Source organism: Bos indicus x Bos taurus, chromosome 21 (assembly GCF_003369695.1).
Source record: "Bos indicus x Bos taurus breed Angus x Brahman F1 hybrid chromosome 21, Bos_hybrid_MaternalHap_v2.0, whole genome shotgun sequence".
NCBI lineage: Eukaryota > Metazoa > Chordata > Mammalia > Artiodactyla > Bovidae > Bos > Bos indicus x Bos taurus.
In genome coordinates, this window is record NC_040096.1 from 34,489,393 (window position 1) to 34,512,784 (window position 23,392).

The 23,392-nt window shown below is 53.7% G+C and overlaps 1 protein-coding gene across 4 annotated transcripts in view; it reads right to left on the reverse strand.

Annotated features, from left to right (window-relative positions):
• Window positions 1–3,105: 3,105 nt before the first annotated feature.
• Window positions 3,106–23,392, reverse strand: part of PML (promyelocytic leukemia) — a 57,173-nt gene continuing 36,886 nt past the window's right edge. Inside the window, exons 5-9 of one of the 4 annotated variants that reach the window (XM_027520797.1) lie at window positions 19,804–19,923; window positions 19,135–19,393; window positions 17,480–17,532; window positions 6,586–6,736; window positions 3,106–5,603 (exon numbers count right to left, since the gene is read on the reverse strand). In XM_027520797.1, the coding sequence (XP_027376598.1) occupies window positions 4,825–5,603; window positions 6,586–6,736; window positions 17,480–17,532; window positions 19,135–19,393; window positions 19,804–19,923 (1,362 nt within the window). In that variant the 3' untranslated portion in view covers window positions 3,106–4,824. Of the gene's footprint in view, window positions 5,604–6,585; window positions 6,737–15,731; window positions 16,807–17,479; window positions 17,533–19,134; window positions 19,394–19,803; window positions 19,924–23,392 lie in introns of those variants that run through there. The other 3 variants (XM_027520800.1, XM_027520799.1, XM_027520798.1) reach the window with 3 other exon arrangements.

The following is a 23,392-nucleotide window of genomic DNA, read 5'->3' on the forward strand; positions in this document are numbered from 1 at the left end:
AAAAAAATAGAACTAGGATAAGTTCAAATTCTGGGACCCTGGGGCCAGAAGGTTTTGGTGTGAGTTTTCTGGGCCCTGCATTTTGCATCGTGTGAGATCAAACAGCCCAGGAGGCCACCGGAAGGAGAGGGTGGAAACCCCACCCAAATGCATGGCAAGATACCTGGCAGTGTGGGCTATACAAGGCTCCAGTGTAGACACAGCCTCCCTGTGGGGCAAATCCCAACTCTGCCGCATTCAAGTTCAATGACCTGGAGCAAGGTACTCAACCTTCCTTCCTCAGCCCCCATCCCAGGTCCAGAATAGAATGAGGACGATAATGTAAACCGCACAGGGTGTCTGGGGAGACGATAAGGCTGCTCTGCTGAGTGAGAAACGAGTGTCCAGTGACCTTTCAGTCATGTTAGTTGGGAGCTTTATTCACCTGATTGTCCCAGGCACTCTCACCTGGATGGTCATTGTGTCCTCCCCAGGGTTCAGTAAGCTCAGGTGGAATCCCTGCTGGATGCTTCTAGAAGAGGATGGCTACGCTTAGCCACCGAACACGGATATGACTTAGCAACAGAGCAACAGCAAACCCAGTATTTCCCCAGATTAAGTCTTCCACTTCCACTGCCGTAAGTTTTGCTGTTCCTGTGATCCTTCTGAGCTTGTAGTTACTTCATGCTGCTGCTGCGGCTGAAGTCACTTCAGTCGTGTCCGACTCTCTGCGACCCCATAGACGGCAGCCCATCAGGCTCCCCCGTCCCTGGGATTCTCCAGGCAAGAACACTGGAGTGGGTTGCCATTTCCTTCTTCAATGCATGCAAGTGAAAAGTGAAAGTGAAGACGCTCAGTTGTGTCCGACTCTTAGCGACCCCATGGACTGCAGCCTACCAGGCTCCTCCGTCCACGGGATCTTCCAGGCAAGAGTACTGGAGTGGGGTGCCATTGCCTTCTCCAAGTCACTTCATAGTTGTCCTTAAATCAGACCTTTAAAGAATTCTCTTTTAGCATCATTCTGAGCAGCCAGATTCCAGAAATCAGGGCATTGATAGGCTGGTTATATATTTTCTGATAGATGTTAAAATAAATACAAAGTTGTCAACACGTTAAAAATGCTTCTCCATGCACCATCTACTTAAAGATACCTGCCACGCCACCGGCGGTACGCGTGGCGCTTTGGAAAAGATGCTGCCATCACGAGCCTGAGCCCACACCACGCCGCTCCCCATCCTCAAGGAGCAGCAGCCTCAGCACGGGTCTCAGTGGGGCTGCAGCGCCCTCTGCTGGCCAGTTTGGGAGCCTCTCCGGCTCGACTCCCCTTCCGCCTGGGCTGGAGCCACAAGGAGGGACTCTCTCCGACTGGACGTTTGATGTCACTAGCGGTGTAGTTTTCCTTCGTTGTGAGGCGTGAAGAGAAGTGAGAAAGGACCCCCTGCTGCAGGTGCAGGGGCTGGGGCACTTGGGGTGCAAGGTGGAGACCCGCCTGAGGTCGGAGGAGGTGGGTACAGGGCGGGGGCTGGGCCTCGGGCAGGTGCGGGGTGAAGGGTCAACTCTGAATTACGGAGGATTGTCAGGGACGGGACTGAGGGATTGGAATGAGTCTAGGGTAGATGTTAAGGGCAGGGCCGGCCAGGGCTGGATGAGAGGAGGGTGCAGCTCAGGGGAACAGCAGCACCCGGCGGTGAAATTGTGCAGGTAAAAGGCAGGGCGAGGTTGAGATGAAAATGGACTTGCAGATCACCTTCCTGGGGGTGTCAGTGAGCTCCTGGGCCTCAGAAGGGGGCCCTAGAGTTGGGGAGGGTTGGGCAGGGCCGAGCTGGTTGTCACGGGAAGGCTGTTTTCAGCTCCAGGTCTGTGTGGTTGAAACCTCCCATCTGGGTGTTTAGGGGGCGCAAAGCCACCCACTGCTCGACCACTCCAGGGTAGACTCCCTGGCTCTCCTTCCTGGGACCCAGGACCAGCACACCCCACCCCAACCCCACTCCTTAGTTCTCGGCTCCATCCCAGAGCTTGTTCTTCATCCCCCTGAAGGCAAGCCCAAGTCCTTTGTTTACTAAGATCCAGTATCTGTTTATTTTTCTATTGTTTATAAAGCAATAACACTGTCATCTTGTTTGTTGCTAAGATCTTACATTTGTGCAATTCTTCATACATTAAAAGGCTATTTTCACAAACGTCTCCTTACTGGTTCACACAGGATCCTATGAAGTAAAAAATGACCCATCTTATACCATGTTACAGACTGGGAGCCTGAACATCAGTGAGCTTGATGCAGCAGACCAGAGTCAGGGGCTACTGAGTGAGGACTGAAACTCTGCCCTGGCTTCCAGCCCAGCAAGCTTGTGGTTCATTGACATAGGTAAACCTGAGATCGATTCAGAGATTCAAAGCACAGGGGAAGTATCTGGATTTGCCATTAGAGACTTGGACTTCCCAGGTAGCACTAGTGGTAAAGAACCTGCCTGCCAATGCAGGAAATGCAAGAGACACGGGTTCGGTCTCTAGGCCGGGAAGATTGCCTGGAAAAAGAAATGGCAACCCACTCCAGTATTCTTGCCTGGAAAATTCTATGGTCAGAGGAACCTGGCGGGTTAGTCTATGGGGCCACAAGAAGTCGGACATGGCTAAGTGAGACAGGTAGGTGAGGCTAAGGATGGGGGTACTGATCAAATCACATTACCTGGGTCCTCACCCAGGCCGGGGGGCACTAATTCCTACAGCGCCTTTGCCAAGGGAACCCCCGCAGGCACTAATGAGAACTCCACCTGAGATGGCCAGGGTACAAAGTTACCCAGCAGGAGGCAGATGTAAAGTCCCTGGTCTCTCTGGTCCCTGACTACCTCTAGGGGGTGATTCTTGAAACTGGTGCTTCTTTCCCTCCATGTGGTTACCCGCCCTTGGAGATGATCCCAGATAGGTCCACCCTGGTATCTCCACTTAGAACAGGGGCTTATGTCCTTGAGACACTCATCACTGAGCAATGAGGGGTTCTCAGCTCTGTTGAGTCCTGAAAGACGCCCTCACAAAGAAGAGCTATGCCAGCTAGCTTCCCCTTCACCAGGCAAGAGACTGCTCAGGACTCTGGGGTGGGTTGGGCAGTCTGTGATTGGCACACCAGGCTTTGAAGATTCACATCTTTATTAAAGGCTTTGACAGTGGCGAGAGGGCTGAACAGTCCTTTGCTATAACAAATGTGATCAACTCCATCTGAAGGAAGAAAGCCTTGTGGGGCTGGCTTGGAGCTGGAAATCAGCAGGTTCAGTCTTGGGGTGGGGCTGGGGGGAAGATACGGTGAGGAGGGGCCCAATTCCTTCCCTGCTGCAGCCAAGATGGTCATCACAGGCAGACTGAGGCTCCAGCCCCCTCCTCCCCTCACCCAGCCGCTAGTTTTACCGAGCTTCAGAGCCAGTGCCTACTTTTAAGTCGGAATCTGATTTTAAATGCATCAGAGTTCACTATTAGAGCCAGCACTCTCACATGGCAACAAGTTCCTATGTGATCCCTCTGTGGGTCTTCAGGGTCCCCAGTGGGTGGGGGTGGGGATGTGGGCACACAGCCTTCACCCATGTGAAAGCTGAGGCCATGGGGGTATCCCCAGGATCAGGGCGTCAAGGAAGAGGGATGGCAGAGGGGCTGAGGGGAAGGGGCAGTGGTTCCGCTAGTCAGATGAGACCACCTGCCTGTGTTCCGCTCAAGTTTGGGGGCCTTAGTTAGCTTAGGGTTGGGGCCAAGGGCTCAAGAACGAAAACCTCCTTCACCACTGCCCCAGAAGCCTGCTGCTCATTCCTAAAACCCCAGAATGGCGGGGCTAGATGAGAGCTCTGGGACCATGCAGGATAACCAGCCCATTTTATAGGTGGGGACGTGGGGGCTCAGGAAGGGGCCCTTTCCTGGGTCCCACTCGGCGCACACAACCAGAGCCAGGACTTCCTCTGCTGCTCCACACTGCTTCTCCTGGGAGGGCAGTCTATCAGAGCAAAGGCGCTGAAACTTGGCGGGCCTCAGAATCATCTGGAGAACCTGCTAAAGCAGTCTGCTGGGCCCCACCCCAGAGATTCCCATGCTGCAGGTCCCTGGACTCCACTGAGAGCAGTGCTGGGTTGGAGGTCACCCCTTGGGAGGGCTTGGGGCAGGTGGTGGCATGGCAGAGAGAGAGAGAAGGGCCCAGTGTGGCCAGCAGGAGGGAAGCAGGCTTGGAAGGTCATGTCTGGAAGCAGGGAGCGGCAGGGAGTGGCAGGCCCCATCTCTGCTGAGAGGAGGCCCTTTGAGGGTGAAAGTGCCCCAGAGGGGACATGAACTGGGCTGGCCTCCAGGCAGGCAAAGGCTGGAAGAACCCAAACCCTTCAGGGAAGGTTTGGTTTGAAAGGCACTTTGGTACCCGTGGGGCCCCTGGTGGTGTAGGCAGTGTCTGTGGGTGCTGTCAGCAGGTCCCCTGGGGCCATGCCAGGGCTCAGGAAGGAGCAGTAAGGGCCCCTCTGAGGTTGGCTGGGGCAATATGGGGGCTGCTTCGAGAGCCTAGCGACCAGGCCTTCTTCACCAGGGACCCCGCCCTGCCCCTGGTTCTGGCTCCTGGAGTGGGAGGCCCAGGGGGTCTTCGAGCTAACTCATGGTGCTCTCAGGGCCACCCAGGGATCTGGTGGCCTCCGTCGGGTGGTTGCTTGGCCTTGGAACCTTCTCTGTGGAATTTTTAGAGAGGTGGAATTTGGTCCCGGAGAAGGACCAAATGACAAGGGAGATAACTGGGGACCAGGACCTGGGAATGCTGTGGTGGGCAGGGGCTGGCTCAGGGACCCCATCTCTCTCTGTCCCCAGAGAGTCTGAGCTAGTCAGCCCCTCCCCTCAGGTCTGCTGCGTAGCCCTTTCTGCCAAGCTGTGGCCAGCCGGAGGGGCAGCGACGCCTCCTGCCCCTGCCGAGGCCGGCGCCCCCAGCAGGCCTTCGAAGTAGGTGCCTAGAGAATGCAGGTCGAACGCAGGCTGGGACGACGTGGGGCTCTGGAGGCTCAGGAATCGGTTGTACTTCCTCAGGCCGCCCTGCGGGTCATGGTGGTGTGCGGTCAGCAGCTCTATGAAGGTGACCTTGTGGAGGGCCAGCAAGCGGGCCTCGGCCCGGGGCAGGATGGCTGCCCGCACCAGGGGCTGCAGGGATGAGAAGCACTGCAGGCTGCTGAAGGGGTGGACGTGCAGGGCCAGCTGGGGGCTGGGGGACACCTCGAGCAGGCGGCACAGGTCGCGCATGGTCAGCACGGCCGCCAGGGCGCTGCGTTCGCTCATGTTTCTCGCCAGGTAGGTCTTGGCCAGGCTCTTGAGTTTGAAGCTGCTGGCCCCCGGCACGCACTCCCGGATGAGGGGCAGGGTGGCTAGGAAGCCCGAGATGGACTTCTGGAACTTCCCCAGCATGTTCATCTCCTCCAGAGCCTGGAAGAAGCTGGGGAGACTGGGCCCCCACAGCTTATAGCAGGCCAGGATGGGCTGGCGCATGCTCGCTAGGAAATGCAGGAAGTGCTGCAGTCCCACCTCCAGGGAGACAGCCTTGGAGTACACGTTGAGCACCTCGGGCTGGATGAGCGCGCGGAACTGGCTTTCCTGGTTCACGGCTGCCAGCTGGCTAATCTTCTGGGCTGGGCAGGAGAGAACGGCAGCGTGAGGCCTCAAGGGCAAGGCTAGGGGCACCAACCCCACCATCCAGAGACCCCACCTTGGGGCCTGATGGCAGGAATCAAGCATCAGCCTCAAACGCAGCTCTGACCCTGGCTCTGATAGGGATGGGGGTCAGAAGGGGAGGGGGGCTGCCCTCCAGGCCCCCTTCCTCCCCTGCTGGGAGTCCTGCTCCCCCCTGCCCTGCCACGTTCCGGAGTTCCCCAAACCCTTTCACTTCGGGTCCCTCCTGTCTTCTGCCAGCCTCCACCCACCTACACTAGGGACCCCTCACTGCTTCAGCCTAGCCCCTCACTCCCTTTCCCCTGGCCGCCAACCCCATCAGCCATGTAGCTAAAGCCCTCAGCATCAGAGTGCTGGCTCAGACAGCACACCTGCCCAATCCACTCCATTCAGAGCATGGCCCCGAATCTTCCAGTGAGGTCTGCAAACGGCTTCCCTGTCCTGTGAAATACTCGCTGCTTGTGTCTCCCTGGGCTGGCCTCATGCTGAGCCCAGGCAGCTGGATGGGACCCAGCTTCCTGCAGGGCCAGGGTAAGCACCGCGGAATTGAAGGAGAAGGGGTCACATTTCTCTGTGACCTTGCAGCAACCATGGAAAGAATGGGCTCTGTACTCAGCCTAAGGCTGTGTTTGGATTGCTGGTGTCACCTCGGCGACTTTAACGTTGCGTTTCTATTTAGAAGTGTGTTCCCAAGGCTCCCTAATGGAAGCACCAGTCAGGGAGGGACTCATGGAGGTGCTTGCCTCATGCCTCAGGCCCTGGTCAAAGCAGACGTCCTTATTCAGAGAACCAAGTTCAAACACCCGAGAGTCCCCGGGAAGTGCGGTGCTCTGGCCACAGCTCAGGGCTCTCCCGGGCTCACAGATGGCTCTGCCTGCACTTATCCTGGGGACTTAGGGACTGAGCAAGAAAGGGTTGGGGGGTGGCCACCGGAGAACCCACTTTCATTGTCAATCTTGAGGTCAAAGAAAACAAGGGGCTTGTCTTCCACCAGGGAATTGGAGGGGCTGTCGTCCAGGACTCCGAGGGAGCTGGGGCCCTCCAGCTGGAGGTCACTGGACTCGCTGCTGTTGTCGGCCAGCTCTCGGGAGTCCTGCAACACAGAAGAAACCAACAGGTCAGGGGGCTATGGGGGCCGAGAGCGGGCAGCAGCCATGTGAGCCGGTTCCTTGTCAACAGGCGTGTGTGCTGGTGTGTGTGTGAGCGTGGGGCGGGGGGCGATGAGAGTGCGTGAGTATGTCGGGGGGTCTGTGTGTGCCTCAGGGAGGGCCTGTTACTGGGAAAGAGGGGGCACTTCCAAGCGAGTGCCTGAACAGATGTGAACGTGCATGCACACGTGTGAGGGTCATGCGTGTGAATCAGGGCACGTGTCTTAGTGCGTGAGTAGGATGGGATCATGGGGGCAAGTGTGAGTGAGTGTGAAAAAAGTGTGGGAATGAATGCAAATATTGTGTGTGTGTGTGTGTGTGTGTGTGTGTGTGTGTGTATGGGGGGTGTGGGTTTGTGGGCCTGCGTTGACACAGGTGTGTGTGCAAGTGTGATACTGTGTGGCTGAGTGTGCACATGGGTGAGCAGGGCTCGGGGGGAGGCTCAGGGAAGGTGTCGGGGCTGAGGTGGGCAGGGCCCAATGTGTCTGCTCCTCGCTTCAACTCATTGAGCTGACTCAGAACAAACATCATGAACTGGGGGGCGCTGGGGGAAGGAGTCCCATCTCGAACCTCAGGTGTTTCTCTGGAAGGGGCAGGACGCCTGGCTTTTCTTGTCCCCCAGGTGAGCTGAGGGCCCGGCACCCTGCGCAAAGGAGAGGGGAGGGCCGCCCGGCCCCTGGGACGCCACCCCTAGGGGGCACAAGGCGCCTGGCTGTGAGAGTAGTGGAGAGGCGGCGGCTCAGACCCGGGAGCCCTCTGCCATTTGGCGTCCAGAAGACAGCTGCTTAGGCAAGCAGGCTGGGGCTCCGCCAGGCTGGGCACCTGAGGCTCTGTTCTCCACCAAGGTGTGAACGCTGTTGAAGGGCCCTGGGGGTGGGAGGGGCTCTAGCTGTAAGCGTTTAGACCCCCGGGGCTGGGGCGAACGAGGGAGGTAGAGCCTTTCATAATATAGGTAATTGCTTATCATCTGCACACCTGGCAAAGCTTGGGGGCCCGCTCAGAACTTCCTGTGTCACCTATGGATATTAACCAGACACCAGGAGGAAGGGACGTGGCCACTGTCACACGGCCTGCTGAGGGCACTGCTGGGACAGAGTCCAGAGCGGGCCCCAACCTTGCCCTCTGACAGACTGCCCTGGTGGCTGACGGAGTTGGCCTCGCCTGAGGCCTCTCTGAACTCTGACGTCTGGCTGTCGTCCCTGGCCTGGGGCAGAACTAGCCTACTGTCTTCGGCCCTTCCACTCTCCAGGTCAAACCTCTGTTTTACTGAAACTTCAGCCAAGTGCAAAGTCTTTGCTAACCACAACTAAAATGTGCTGGGATTTTCCTGCGAGTGGCTGATTTCTGCTTTATGTGCATTTCATAGCCCTCTCCAACTTCCTCCTAGGCGCTGATAAAAACAGACACTCACTGAGTCCATATAGAGCTGGTTTGGCTTAAAGCAGCCTGTGAGTTTTCTGGGACTCTATATCTGAGGCCCTACTTTGACAAAATGTAGGCCTTATGGATCAGTATCCTCGAGTTGGCCACGCATCCAAGGCTGGTTTGGCATGTCCTGCTGAGTCTCTGTCATGCTGTCAGGGCTCCCATGCCTCCCTGGAGGGAGCCTTCTCCGGGAGTCTTCTTTGAAGTTGCTAGAGCAGACAGGAGACACTACCTTCTTCCCCCGTGGGAGATCTAGTTGTTTCCTGTCTCCAAGCTTCCAGTGCCTGTTCCGATCACAGGCAGGGGTGCTCTCACACTCGGGCTGGTGGAAACAGCTGGACTCCCCTTGCTGCGGCCTCCCCTGCGCTTCAGGTGAAGTGCCGTCCCCTTGGCCCAGTCTTCTCTGCCACCCACCGACTTGGCCTTCCCCTCTTCCTTCTTCTCTTTGCTCCAAACTGCCAAAGCCCTCACAGTGGCCCTGAGTGCTTCCGTCTGTCTTCCGGGACTGTCTCTTCAGGCTGGAAAGCCAGCGCCTTCTCTTCAGATAGTCCTTTCCAAGACTTGATCTCCCTGGAGAGCAGCATCTTTGAGCTAACTTCCCCATCTTTATTCCAGGGTCACTTATGATAGCCACGAGACCCTCACTTTTTAAGAGCTTCTCGTGGCCCTGGGGTCATTCTCTCTTTTATAGTCGTGGAAATATCCTTTGTCCTGAACTTACTGAAGACCCTGCTGGCCACCTTAATAAAAGAACACCCCTTTCCATTGAGTTGTCAAGGGAGGGAAGGCTGAATCTTCCAGCCCAGACTCCTCTTCCACCCAGATTTCTCTTGCCCTTGGGGACGACCATAAAGTATGGCTACTCCACTGGGCTGGTCTCACAGGAATGCCTTCCACTGAACTCCAGCTAGCACTGCAAGCAGTTCCCCATCCCTGCCTTAAATCCCAGCAGTACAGCTGGGAAGTACTGACATTTAAAAAAGACTTTCCTAAAGACCCAGGGTTAACAGAATCAGCACAGCTGATTATCCAGCTGATATCCAGCTCTGATGCTGGATATCTTTCTGTCCTTCCACGCCCCCCACTGCCACTCCTCAACCTCATTCCACAATCAGGATTAAGGGGGTGTAGGAGCATGGAGCATAGAGGGGGAGAGTAGCAGAGACCTGAACCCAAGAATCCAGGAGAGGGCCTTTTGTTGGAAAAAGCTTGAGATTTGCTTGGAAGGGAAAGGAATGGCAGCAGAAAGAACCAGAGGGTGGAGGAGATCAGAGCCCTCATGTGAAGACTGGAAAGTGGAAAGTGAGAAAAGGCTTTGAGGGACCCGTGAGTAGGAGATGACGGTGGTGAGTGTGAAGGGATGAAGGATTTAAGGAGTGTTGCCGTGAGTTATGAGTTGTATTCTCTGTAATAGTCTTTGAAAGATGACTATATACTAGATAATTGGTTAATGGACTGTGTTTCTTTGACTGCAAAACTGAGCCATGTGGGATCTGGGATATTTCTCAGGATACACAGACAATCAGGATACATGTGCAATCAGGTTCACGAACTCCATTTCACTCATCTTCATCACAGTCAACTTAGCAGATTAACCACATCTCAACTTAGCACAGCAGGTGGAATGGCCATACTGAGGTGCTCCTAGGAAGCTGCTAGCTTATCACCTTTCAAAAAACCTCTAGGAGGTTTATCTGGAAAGACCCAGCATCTCCCCTTCCCAACCTGGATCATATGCCAGCATGTATACGTCACCTCTGTTCAAGGCTGATACGTACACAAATGAGCAGCATTTCTTTGACACAGATATGCAATCGAATCCCTCAAGAGGAGAAGGGGGCGACAGAGGAGGAGATGGTCGAATGGCATCAACAACTCAATGGACATGGTTTGAGCAAGCCCTGGGAGACAGCGAAGGACGGGGAAGCCTGGTGTGCTGCAGTCCATGGGGTCGCAAAGTTAGACACGACTTAGTGACTGAACAACACAACCACCTTGATTGTGCATAAGCAGTTTAAAAAAATCTTTATGTCCAGGCTGAGCCCCAGACCAATATAGTTAGACTCCCTGGGGGTGGGACTCAGGAATCTGTCCTTGGTAAGACCCCCAAGTGATAGCAGTGCACAGCCAGGATGGGGAACAACTGTCCTAATTACGGGTTCATTCCACGTTTGGGCATCAGCAAAGCAGACAGAAGCCAAGCTCTTTGCTATTCAACATTCTCACCTGAAGTATCTAGTATTGACATTAATGCTAATTTAGAGGCCTTACAAATAGCTGTGAAAAGAAGAGAAGCGAAAAGCAAAGGAGAAAAGGAAAGATATAAGCATCTGAATGCAGAGTTCCAAAGAATAGCAAGAAGAGATAAGAAGGCCTTCCTCAGCGATCAATGCAAAGAAATAGAGGAAAACAACAGAATGGGAAAGCCTAGAGATCTCTTCAAGAAAATTAGAGATACCAAGGGAACATTTCATGCAAAGATGGGCTCGATAAAGGACAGAAATGGTATGGACCTAACAGAAGCAGAAGATATTAAGAAGAGGTGGCAGGAATACACAGAAGAACTATACAAAAAAGATCTTCACGACCCAGATAATCACAATGGTGTGATCACTCACCTAGAGCCAAACATCCTGGAATGTGAAGTCAGGTGGGCCTTAGAAAGCATCACTACGAACAAAGCTAGTGGAGGTGATGGAATTCCAGTTGAGCTATTTCAAATCCTGAAAGATGATGCTGTGAAAGTGCTGCATTCAATATGCCAGCAAATTTGGAAAACTCAGCAGTGGCCACAGGACTGGAAAAGGTCAGTTTTCATTCCAATCCCAAAGAAAGGCAATGCCAAAGAATGCTCAAACTACTGCACAATTGCACTCATCTCACATGCTAGTAAAGTAATGCTCAAAATTCTTCAAGCCGGGCTTCAGCAATACGTGAACCGTGAACTTCCTGATGTTCAAGCTGGTTTTAGAAAAGGCAGAGGAACCAGAGATCAAATTGCCAACATCCGCTGGATCATGGAAAAAGCAAGAGAGTTCCAGAAAAACATCTATTTCTGTTTTATTGACTATGCCAAAGCCTTTGACTGTGTGGATCACAATAAACTGTGGAAAATTCTGAAAGAGATGGGCATACCAGACCACCTGACCTGCCTCTTGAGAAACCTGTATGCAGGTCAGGAAGCAACAGTTAGAACTGGACATGGAACAACAGACTGGTTCCAAATAGGAAAAGGAGTACGTCAAGGTTGTATATTGTCACCCTGCTTATTTAACTTATATGCAGAGTACATTATGAGAAACGCTGGACTGGAAGAAACACAAGCTGGAATCAAGGTTGGCGGGAGAAATATCAATAACCTCAGATATGCAGATGACACCACCCTATGGCAGAAAGTGAAGGGGAACTAAAAAGCCTCTTGATGAAAGTGAAAGAGGAGAGTGAAAAAGTTGGCTTAAAGCTCAACATTCAGAAAACGAAGATCATGGCATCCAGTCCCATCACTTCATGGGAAATAGATGTGGAAACAGTGGAAACAGTGTCAGACTTTATTTTTTTGGGCTCCAGAATCACTGCAGATGGTGACTGCAGCCATGAAATTAAAAGACACTTACTCCTTGGAAGGAAAGTTATGACCAACCTAGATAGCATATTCAAAAGCAGAGACATTACTTTGCCAACAAAGGTCAGTCTAGTCAAGGCTATGGTTTTTCCTGTGGTCATGTATGGATGTGAGAGTTGGACTGCGAAGAAGGCTGAGCGCCGAAGAATTGATGCTTTTGAACTGTGGTGTTGGAGAAGACTCTTGAGAGTCCCTTGGACTGCAAGGAGATCCAACCAGTCCATTCTGAAGGAGAACTGCCCTGGGATTTCTTTGGAGGGAATGATGCTGAAGCTGAAACTCCAGTACTTTGGCCACCTCATGCGAAGAGTTGACTCATTGGAAAAGACTCTGATGCTGGGAGGGATTGGGGGCAGGAGGAGAAGGGGACGACAGAGGATGAGATGGCTGGATGGCATCACTGACTCGATGGACATGAGTCTGAATGAACTCCGGGAGTTTGTGATGGACAGTGAGGCCTGGCATGCTGCAATTCATGGGGTCGCAAAGAGTTGGACACGACTGAGTGACTGAACTGAACTGAACTGAGAGGTCCTTGGCTCCTGAGGAACTTTCTCAGCACTTGAGCTTACAATTGGGATCAGATTGGCCAGACACACGCATGCCTGTATTTTGCAGCCAGAAAACCCTAGCTCTTGCAAAGCCTGAAGGCCCCAGAGATACCGCACATGTTATCTGTTAACCCAGATGATCCCATTAGCCAGCCTGTGGTCCCTACGGCCCTCTGTCTCCTGCTCTGGCCCCTCTGCAGGCTCCAGGGGCCACGGCTCCCATCTTCTCAGCCAAGCACCTGTGTCTTTTTCTGATGTGCACACTCACCAGCATCATGGTCCCTCCCCTGGGTCAGTTGCTCCCCCGGGCCTTCCTTCCACTGCCGGTCACCATGCACTTCTTCTGGGGGCTGCCCCCTCGGCAAGGCCACCTCCTGCTTCCACCTTGTCCTGTTGCTACCAGGAACTGGGGCATCTTCTGTTCCAAGAGTGGGTGAAGACATCTACCTTTTTCTCCTTTGGCTCTGTTGACACAGGGCCCGCAGTAGAGGTGTGGCTGACCCACCTCATTTTTAAACACAGTCCTCACCCCAGGTCTCCAGCATCAGACCTGGGACTCCCTCTCCACCCCAAGAGTACAGCCCCACTGCCTCTCCCAGCAGGGGCGAGGTCTCTGACACAACACCCGAGCTGCTCGAGCAGCCTCTCCCCAGCCCTGCCCACCACACCAGATCAGTGCCAGAGCCCTGACATGTCTGGATTCCAGCCACTGACACAGCTGCAGCCCAAGCTGGGGGCTTGCATGCCCTGGTACACTTGGAAAACACAGTATCTTAGCAGGCCACTATTCCACAGGCGACGTAAGAGACGTGAGTTCAACCCCTGGGTGGGGAAGAGCCCTTGGAGAAAGAAACAGCAACCCACTCCAGTATTCTTGCCTGGAGAATCCCATGGACAGAAAAGCCTGGTGAACTACAGTCCATGGGGTCACAAAGAGATGGATACAACTAAAGCGACTAAGCAGGCATTCCGAAGCTCTCACACAGCGGCAGGACGGATAAAGGCCACAGGGAGGGGAGGACATGGGAGCCGGGAGCATCCTGCAGACATCACCCTGCCCCCTTCTGCTAAGGAACTCTGGGAGCACCAGGGGTCTGGAAGCGGGCATGGCAGGTGGGTGAGAGACACACCTACTTAGGAGGATCTAATTTGTTTGCTTTGTAAAAAAATTTTTTCCCCAATAAGTTTCAGACTCCCGTAATGGTTAATTTTAAAAACATGTCTGAAGAACGCCCACACAAAAGTAGTGAGCCTCTGGTTCCCTTGCCTCCAGACCTGGTCTCCAAACACGAGCAGCTGTTTCTAATCATTTAATTCTTTGTAACCTGAAATGCACTTCTCCTTCCTGAGTTGATCAACCTCAGATAGCACCTAGTGGCTTCTTGCCTGACAGCTAAGTGCTAGTCTGACCCCACCCCCGCCCCCACGCCACCAAAATATTGCTGGTTTCAGGACTTCCACCTGACTCTCACGAAGTCTGGCCAGATTAACAGCATTCGAATCCTTCTCTTGCTCTTTCTTTCCCAGGCTTCTACTTCCATCCAGGGTTAGCCTTGTTTTAATGTTATCAAGATTATGGGATAGAAAGAAGTAACCAGCTTTCTGAGGAATTTAGAACATGGTGAGATTCACAAAGTGATTGGCTCTGAGGAATAGTGAAAAGGGTAGGGGGAGTCCTGGGCAGCTCTGGGGTCCCACCTTCTGCAACTAGGCAGATGTGTGCAATTTACAGAAAGGACAAGAGGCAAGGTAAGTTTGAGGTTTCTGTGGGGCATCTGAGTGGAGACACTGGGCGGCTGCTATGCGGCTGTGCGCATGGTTGAGATCATGGGGACAGTGTACAGATTCTAGGAGATGAGATCCCAGAAGCTAAGCTGGAAGAACAACATTTAAAAAAACAAAGAGACCTGAAGGGGGAGTGAGGAGGACTAGCAGAGCTGCAGGAGGAAACCTCCTGAACCCAAGGGAAGCAGAGTGTTGGGGCATTAGGACTGAAGGTGACCACTGGACTCAGAGGCACGGAGGTTACCCTGGAGATGGTGGCAGGGCTCACGGGCATGGTGGGGAAAGGCAGGGGACTGGGGCAAGGAAGGAGCACTGAGGGGGTGAAGGTTGAAGGGTAAATGGTTTGTGTGTGGGGGGTGCATGCAAAGATGGGACTTCTCCAGGGTGCTTAGTTACAGCCCACAGGAAGTGTTTGAAGATGCAAATGAGGATGGGGAGATGGAAGGAGGTTCCCAAGGGGGCAGGAGGGCATGGCCAGGGAGAGGAGGAGTGAGTCCTAGAGGGGGGTCCTCTAGTCCTAACAGAAGGGATGGGGAGGGATGTGATGGGGTCGGGTCAATCGGTCATCAGAGAGCAAGATGTGGGCTGCTGCTACGCCACCTGTCCTGTGGTCCTCCTAGGGCAGAAGGTTCAGCCACCGGCCAAGAGCGAGGGTGGGGAAGACGGACCAGAGCTAGGGAAGCAGGGGTGCAGCGAGGTGCCATGGAGGGCAGGGGGCGGGGCATGCCCAGGCAGGAGGCTAAGGAGCCCAGGAGACAAATCATTTATAGCTTTCCTCCCCTCGACTTTTCTCCAACAGAAGTTGGCCTCCAGGTGGCAGTGCAGAGCAGGGGAAACGAGTGCATCCTTCCAGGGCTGTCTTTGGAGGGCAGGCTACCAGAAGCGGGTGGTGGGGAGACAGGGCACCAAGATCCTGGTGGAAGACTGGCTGAAATGGTGGATCTTGCTGGCTGGTGGGCGGGAGGTAATGGCAGAAGGAACTGGGAGGCAAACAGCCCAAGTCCTGGAAGTAACTGACGGAGAGCTCAAGGAAAAGGAAGCTATGGTCAGTCTGGGCCAGTCTAGAGAGGGAAGGTTCTCAGTGATGGAGTGGTCTGGGGGCAGGAGGCAAGGGGGGTGGGGTGGCAGCTACAGGGGAATGGGGCAAAGATCCCTGAAAGGTCAAGGAGAGGAGAGGCCAGGGTGGCGCATGTTGAAGTTATCCAGGAAGAAAGCGGGACCCGGGTGGGGAGAGGAGACCTAGGAGGCAGTCTTCCTATACAGTGGGGAGCAGAAGGATGTCTAAGATGAGCTGGGGAAAGTGGGTTCATCCGGAGAGCCCGAGCCTCCGGGGCATGGAGGACGCTGCCAGATAGCAGAACCAAAACAGTCCAGGAGGCACAGAAGGCCTGGACCCCACCTCCCACCTCTGATGCTTACACAGGGTATGGAGGAAAGAGGGTCACAGCAGCCCCAAAGGTGAACCAAGTGTCCGTGCAGAGGAGACAAAGACCACCAGCCAGGAGGAGCTAGGCCCAGCAGGGAATCTGATGGTCATGGAAGAAGGGTTTGCGAGGGTAATCGTTCAATAAGTGTTTATTGAGCAGCCGCACCTGCCAGGGCCTGGGAGCCACACAGTCCCTGCCCTCATGGGCTTACATCCTGGCAGAGGCCCAGTGGGAAGGCTTGGGGTGGGAGAATGGGGCAGTGGGAGTTGCAAAGGGTGCAAGAAGCTTCATCTTGGGCAGAGACTTGAGGATGTGAGGAATGAGAATATCCTGACTGGGGAGGCCTTAAGCCTCTTTGTTCAGAGGTCCACGGAGCCATTCATTCCCTGCTTCATTCTGTGACAAGACTTTCGGGATGCCAACCTGCCAGTCTCCAGGGCTGCAGAGAAGGGAGGCACTTGGGACTCTCAGAGGCTTGTCTGCGGGGTGTCTGTGCCAGTGGGTGGCCTCTCCAGAGGGTGGGGTGGTAGGAAAGCACTTGGAGAGGCCTCCGGGGGGACCTGGGCTGGGGGATTTTCCATGGGGGCCCTGCCAGAATCCCCAAGGGAGATCACTGGTCCAGGAATCTGGGATGCTCTGCCTCCCCCCATTATTCTCCTGTAAAAGGTGTTACGCTGGGAGATCCCAGGGGAATGAGGAAGGGGAAAGATGTTGAGCCACTGGGACACAGAAGGGAAGGGGTCAAGGGGTCGTGCAGCCAGTTGCACCAGGCGGGGTTGGCTGCCTGCTCTTTGGGGGTGGGTGGGATCCTCCTGGGGATTGGCAGGTTGGCTGGGAGGCCCAGTGGTGGCCAGGGTGGTGGCTTGACCCATGGAGGGAGGCCAAGTGCACGTGTGGGCACCATACGTTTTGAGCGGCAGGTGAAAGGTGCTTCGAGGGCGCAGGGCTCTTTGTGCCCCGCGTGACAGGAAGCTGATCCCACGGTGGACGGCGGCTTGCTCCTGGTGACCGGCAGGCTGGCTGGGACTCTCAGCGTCGGGGATGGCAGCTTGCTCGGCAGGATGGTGGGGAGGCCAAGCCGGGGGGCGGCATGTGCCGTGGGACAGACGAGAGGCCTGGAGGGAGTGGGACGCTCGGCGAGCTCTCAGCGGGGGGTGGACGGACGAGGAAGGAGGCAGGACAGCGGTCTCAGTGGGCTCCGCACGCTTTCCAACACAGAACCTCAGACTGAGGGCTGGCAGGGGCCTCAGGGGCCACCCAGTCCAGCCTTCCACTCTAATTCCGATCCTTTTCACCCCTGGGCAGGTGACAGCCCGGCCTCTATGAACCGCTATGAACAAACCTCCAGGGACAGGAGGGTCACAACCCATGCAGCCACTTGTCCCACTGTGGGATGGCTTTAAAGAAAGTTCTTGTTTACATGGAGTCACAATGTGCTAGTCTGGGCCCTGCGTGGTGCTGCCCTGCGCCCTCACACCCCCACGTGGCCCTGCATTGCTGCCGTTAACCGGGGAGCTGGTGTGGGTCCGCCCTCCTCACTGAGACTTAGGAGGGCAGAAAATTCATAAGGAAGCTGCAGACACAGGCATTGGCTAGTCCAGAAAAGACACAGGGCTCTGAAGGGAAGCCCTGTCCAGGTCTTCAGAAAGAATACATGTGATTACTGACGGCTCCTACCCTGGTACGATGGGAGGGCCGGGGCGATCCAGGCCACAGCTGGCAATTGGAGACTAACCTCCAGACAGCTCAGGACTCCCTGCCTCGCTGATAAATCCCCTGGGTGCGAGGTGAGTCTGAGAGTCATCTGCTGGGGCTGTGCCCCCGGGGACCTGGAATGGGCGGAGGCAGTGTCCTGGGCCGGACTTCTGAGCCACTCACCGGGTTCTCAGCATCTGAGTCTTCCGAGCTGCTGATCACCACGACGCGCTCCTCTGAAACGGAGCAGGGGAAATGGGGTTAGGTCCTGCCAGGGCTGCTCATGGACGGAGCCCAGGGTGCGCTCCTGTGGGAATCCTTGCAGGCCAGTGGGCTGGGTGGGTGACATGTGCCCTGAAAGGGGGCTGTCAACATTCAGCGTGCGTGCCAGCATGGATCTGCCTCTTTAGTCGCTCATTTATGTTCGACTCTTTGCAACCCTGTGGACTGTAGCCCGCCAGGCCTCTCTGCCAGTGGAATTCTCCAGGCAAGAATCCTGGAGTGGGTTGCCGTGCCTTCTTTCAGGGGACCCCCAATGCAGGGATCGAACCCGCCTCTCTGACATCTACCTGTGTTGGCAGGCGGGTTCTTTACCACTGGGCCACCTGGGAAGCCAGGATCTGCCTGTATGGAGGGGTTACTCAAGGTGGCTTTCCATCACTGCCTGCTATGCCTTGTCTGTGAAGACTTAATTCAGCTGCTGGCCCTGGAATGATTCAGAACTGACTACCCGTGGAGGGGGTGTGACAAATACCACCTGGTTTGGAACCTTTGGCCATCCTAAAGCAGCACACTGGTTGTTCCGATTCTCAGCTCTGTGAGCCGAGATGTTTCAGTTAAAAGATACTTTAGGTTTACAAAACCTTCTGATTACCAATAGCATTTGTGAGCAAGGATTCTCCATTGGGGCTGAGTGTATGGCCAGGGTCAGGGGTCAGTGTAGGACCTAGAATGAAAACAAAGCTGGACACTGGGTAAAACAGCTCCAGGAAGAACTGTCTTGAACATTCCAGGATTCTGTGTGTTGACCTCCACTTACATGAAAGGACTCCCTGTCTGGCAGTGGCCATAAAAGATACCTTGAACAAGCGAGATACTTTAGGTGGATGGCCTTTGTAAAAAAATTTGGGAACCGATGGGTATGGACTTTACCCAAGTCTTCTCTGAGCATGTGCTAGACACCCACCAACAAACATTGTTTGGGGAGACCCATCCTGTGCAGAGGCATGGTACTGGGTTCAAAAAGGGTGTGTCAGGGGAAGGAGCTAAGGAAATGTGTTCCCCAGGCCATCATGCTCCCTACATGGGCATCCCAGCAAAGCATGGGCTAAACCATCCACTCTCGTGCCACCCCTCCCCGCCCCGCCCCCAGACAAACCCTGGGCTTGCCCTTCCCCATTTGGTGGCAGCTGAGGGCAAGATGGAGAAGGCAATGGCACCCCACTCCAGTACTCTTGCCTGGAAAATCCCATGGGCGGAGGAGCCTGGTGGGCTGCAGTCCATGGGGTCCCGAAAAGTCAGACACGACTGAGTGACTTCACTTTCACTTTTCACTTTCATGCATTGGAGAAGGCAATGGCAACCCACTCCAGTGTTCTTGCCTGGAGAATCCCAGGGACAGGGGAGCCTGGCGGGCTGCCATCTATGAGGTCGCACAGAGTCGGACACGACTGAAGTGACTTAGCAGCAGCAGCAGCAGCAGAGGGCAAGACACACAGGGTATGCTGCTTGCCTTGGGCTTCCTGGGAAGGGCGTCAGGATGCAGAGGAGGGGTCCCACCCAGCCCCTGGAAGACAGCATGCAGGCCTCAGCCCATCCTGCCCATCCCCACTCCCTACCTGTCTCTGCAGGGTCGCCGGTTTGATGGTTGCTCTCGGGCAGGGAGAGCTCATCTCTTATGATGGGGCTCTTGGGGCTGGGGGGCCCATCCAGGTGGGGTGGCGAGACTGCTCTGGAGGTGCTGGGCCTGGGCTGCTCAGGGGAGCTCCAAGCCAACCTAGACTCTTCCCCCTCCTCAGACTCCATCTTGACGGCCTTCCGGGGGCACTCGGTCTGGCAGGCCTTCCTCTTCTGCGGTGTGGTCGTGTTGCTGCCCTCCTGTGCAGTGGGGTGTCACAGGGCAGGGTCAGGAGCCTCCAGGGGACTGGGGCAGTGGGCAGAGACCCAGACCTGAGTGGTAGGAATCTGTTCCCCGCCCCATGCCCTTGGCTCCTGCTGTCCCCTTTGCTACCTGCCATGAAGATCACACCTCTCTACACAGAGGCCCTCCCAGGTCAGCAGGCACACTGGCCCTGCTGGTGACCACTGACCACCGATCTCTGCTGGCTTCTGACTGCCATGGGAGGGGCTCCTGCTTGGAGGGAGGCTTCCTAACACGGCAACCAAGAGCTGGGAGAGCACAGAGTAAGTGCCTATTGAGGTCTGGGTTCTCACTTCCATTCCACCTCTTACCACCTAGTGGGATCTGGGCCCTGGGAAGGGGAGGCGAGGGCTGGGGAATATCTTACTTCTCTGAGGGAGGGGTCTTGGATGGAGAAGGCGTACACTGGCACAGGGTGTGCCCCTGGCACCGGCTGTACCACGGCCAATCCCGAGGCTTGCATCTGGTCCCTCGGCACCTCCTCTGGCTGCAAAGTTGGGAAACAAAAGTAGTCAGAAATGACCAGGCAGGGGACTTCCCTGGTGGTCAGGTGGGTAAGTCCCTGCACTCCCAATGCAGGGGGCTCAGGTCTGATCCTGGTTGGGGAGCTAGATCTCACATGCTGAAACTAAAGAGCACATTGCCTCAACTAAGGCCCAGTGCAGCCAAATGAATAAATATAAAAAACAAAAATGACCAGGCAGTATGACCAGCCAGGTCCCCTGGTGTGGGGTCAGCTCAGTCTCCAAGGCCTCACCTAGACATAAGAGCTGGCTCCTGGTCCAATACCCAGAGCCCACTGGGGACCAGAAGTCTTCCCTGCAGCCTCCATGACTTCACCTTCTGGCAACCTTAAGGTGCTGGCATCCCAGGGACTACGTAAATGCCTGTGCATCCTAATGGTGCCAGAAGATGACCTTAGGGATCACACTGCCCAACACCTCAAGGCTTGCTTGACGTCTACTTAGACCCAGTCTAGACAACTCCAGGGCTTCCCTGGTGGCTCAGACAGTAAAGAATCCACCTGTAATATGGGAGACCTGGGTTCAATCCCTGGGTTGAGATGATCCCCTGGAAGAGGGCATAGCAACCCACTCCAGTATTCTTGCCTGGAGAATCCTCATGGACAGAGGAGCCTGGCAGGCTACGGTCCACGGCACTGCAGAGTCAGACATGACTGAGTGACTAAGCAGAGACCAGCACAGACAACCCTAGGGACAAAGTGGTGGTGGTGGTCCCTATAATGGTAGGTAGTAGCTCCTCTCTAGCTGCAAATTCATCATAGGGAGGGGACCCTTCCACTGAGCTGACATTGCCCCCTGCCCCATCACCTGTTCACAATAGCCCAAGGGTGGAAGCAGCCCAAACGTCAGCTGATAGAGATAAAACATAGGGTAGCCATTCAGGAGAATGCTATTCAGCCATAGAAAGGAATGAAGTTCTGACCACACAAGGTGGATGAACGTTAAACACATCATGCTAAGTGGACAGCTAGCCACAGAAGAATGCATATTGTATGATTCCATTTATCCGAAATATCCAGAAGTGCCAACTGCAGAGACAGCAGACTGCAGGTTGCCGAGGGTTGGGGGAGGTAAAGTGAGGAGTGACTGCTCCGTGTATACAGGCTTTCCTTTTGGGGAAATGAAAGTACAGGAACTATAGTCTGGGACAGTTACACCAGACTGTGAGTGCACTGAATGTCACTGCATGGTACACTTTAAAATAGAGAATTTTACAATGAAATTAGTTTAAAAAAAAGGAGGTGGTACTATGATTATTGCCCATCCACAGAGAAGGAAACCAAGGCACAGAGAGGCGAAGTGATTTCCTAAGGTCATATACCTAATAAGGGCCTGGACCAGGGGCTCGAAACTAGTGTTATTTTTAATTTTTAAAAAATTTGTTTATTTTTGGCTGCATTGGATCTTTGTTGCTTTGTGCGGGCTTTCTCTAGTTGTGGCAAGAGGGGGTTACTCTCCAGTTGCGGTGTGAGGGCTTCTCTTTCTTAGAGCACAGGCTCTAGGCGCATGGGCGCAGTAGTTGCGGCGTGTGGGCTGAGTTGCTCTGCGGCATGTGGAATCTTCCTGGACCAGGGATTGAACCCACGTCCCCTGCACCGGTAGGCAGATTCTTATCCTCTGCGCCAACAGGGAAGTCCGAATCCAGTGCTTTTGAAATGCAGCAAAGTCATGACTAGCATTTTTTGTATTACATAGAACACTACAGAACAGAAAAATCTTATACATTCCACATTTATAAGTGTAATTTATTGCATAAAGCTTCTGTTTTAGCTATAGGTATGTGCATGTGTATACACCAGTAGATTAGATGTAAAATATATCTTTTACAGTGGGTGCTGGTCAAAAAGTTTAAACCACTCCACAGTCATTAAGATGGCCACTACTTAAAAAAAAAGTGTGAATGAGAATGTGGAGAAACTGGAACCGCTGTGGACTGTGCAGCCACTATGGAAAATTTTATGGTGATTCCTCAAAAATTAAAAACAGAATTACTATATGATTCAGCAATTCCACTTCCAGGCAAATATATGTTATATGTATTTGATCACCATTAAAAATAAAAGAATGGGGACTTTACTGGTGGTCCAGTGGTTAAGAATCTGCCTTCTAATGCAGGGGACCTGGGTTCAATCTCTGGTCCAGAAAGATTCCATAGGCTGAGGGGCAGCTAAGTTTGTGTGCCACAACCACTAAGCTTGCGTTCTAAGAGCCTGTGCTCTGCAACGAGAAGCCCCTACATTGAGAAGCATGTACGCCGCAACCAGAGAGGAGCCCCTACTTGCTGCAACTAGAAAAAGCTCGAGTGAGCAATGAAGACCCAGTGCAGCCAGAAAATAAATAAACTTTTTTTAAAAATGAAAAGAGTTCGAAAGGTCTTCGTCTGCCTGTCTGTGTGTGTCTCTGAAAACTGCTGACATGTAAGAGAACCTCTTTCCACGTGGGCTGTGAACTCCCCAAAGGCAGGGCTGGGGTCCTCTCAGCCTCTGCCCCATCTTCCTGACACCCCCTACCCATGTTAATGAAGCAGAGACACACATGAGAGCTCATTAAAGAAAAAAAAAAATCATCATGACTGATTCATAGTTATTTTACAGTTTTAAAACAATTTATTTTTTCCATTAAAGTATTGTGACATCATTACAAAAAGAACCAAGGGAGAGAGAGGAAGGACAATGTCCGAGGTGCCGTCCTACCCAAGCGCTCCTAGTTAATTACACCAGTTGGTATTTATCATTCTCTCCACCTAGGCATGGGGTGGGGATTAAAATAAATTCCTAAGGCAGGAATGTGGGTCGAAGCGGTGCTTCTCTCCTGGCACAGCTGGACCATGCCTGCCCCCCTCAAGCAGCCGCACCTGTCCTTTGCACTCATGGTGTATGACCCACTTCCATTCCCCAGCTCCATCCATCCCCACCCCAAGCCTATTACCAAAGTGAAAGCAAGAGAGTCTGCACAGAGCATTCTTCTGATGCTCCAAGTTCAACCTGCTTAGTAACTGGCGGTGAGAGGGCACAAGATGAGACCCAGAAAAATGCCCAGACCTTCTTCACACAAGACAACATAAGCTGTCTTGCTGTTCATTAACTAACGACTGGCACCTGGAAGCCAGAGCAGTCTGTGGCCCTGGGGCACTTTTCACCACCATTCATAACTTCTTTGAAGACCTTTTTTCATTCTAGCATTGTCTATCATATCAAAATAACCTAAAAGCCAAGGAACTGGCTAAATAAATCACGCTACACCTATTTTAGCATGGACCACTATGCAGATGTAAAAAGGCATCAGGAAGCTCCCTGCCTACTGATGAGATAAGAATTCCCAATAGTACTGTGCCCTAGGCATAGTATATATGCGGCACTGTGCTACCTTTGTCCAAAAAAAAAAGCAAATATATAGTCATATTTGCTTGTAACTACATAAAGAAATTCTGGA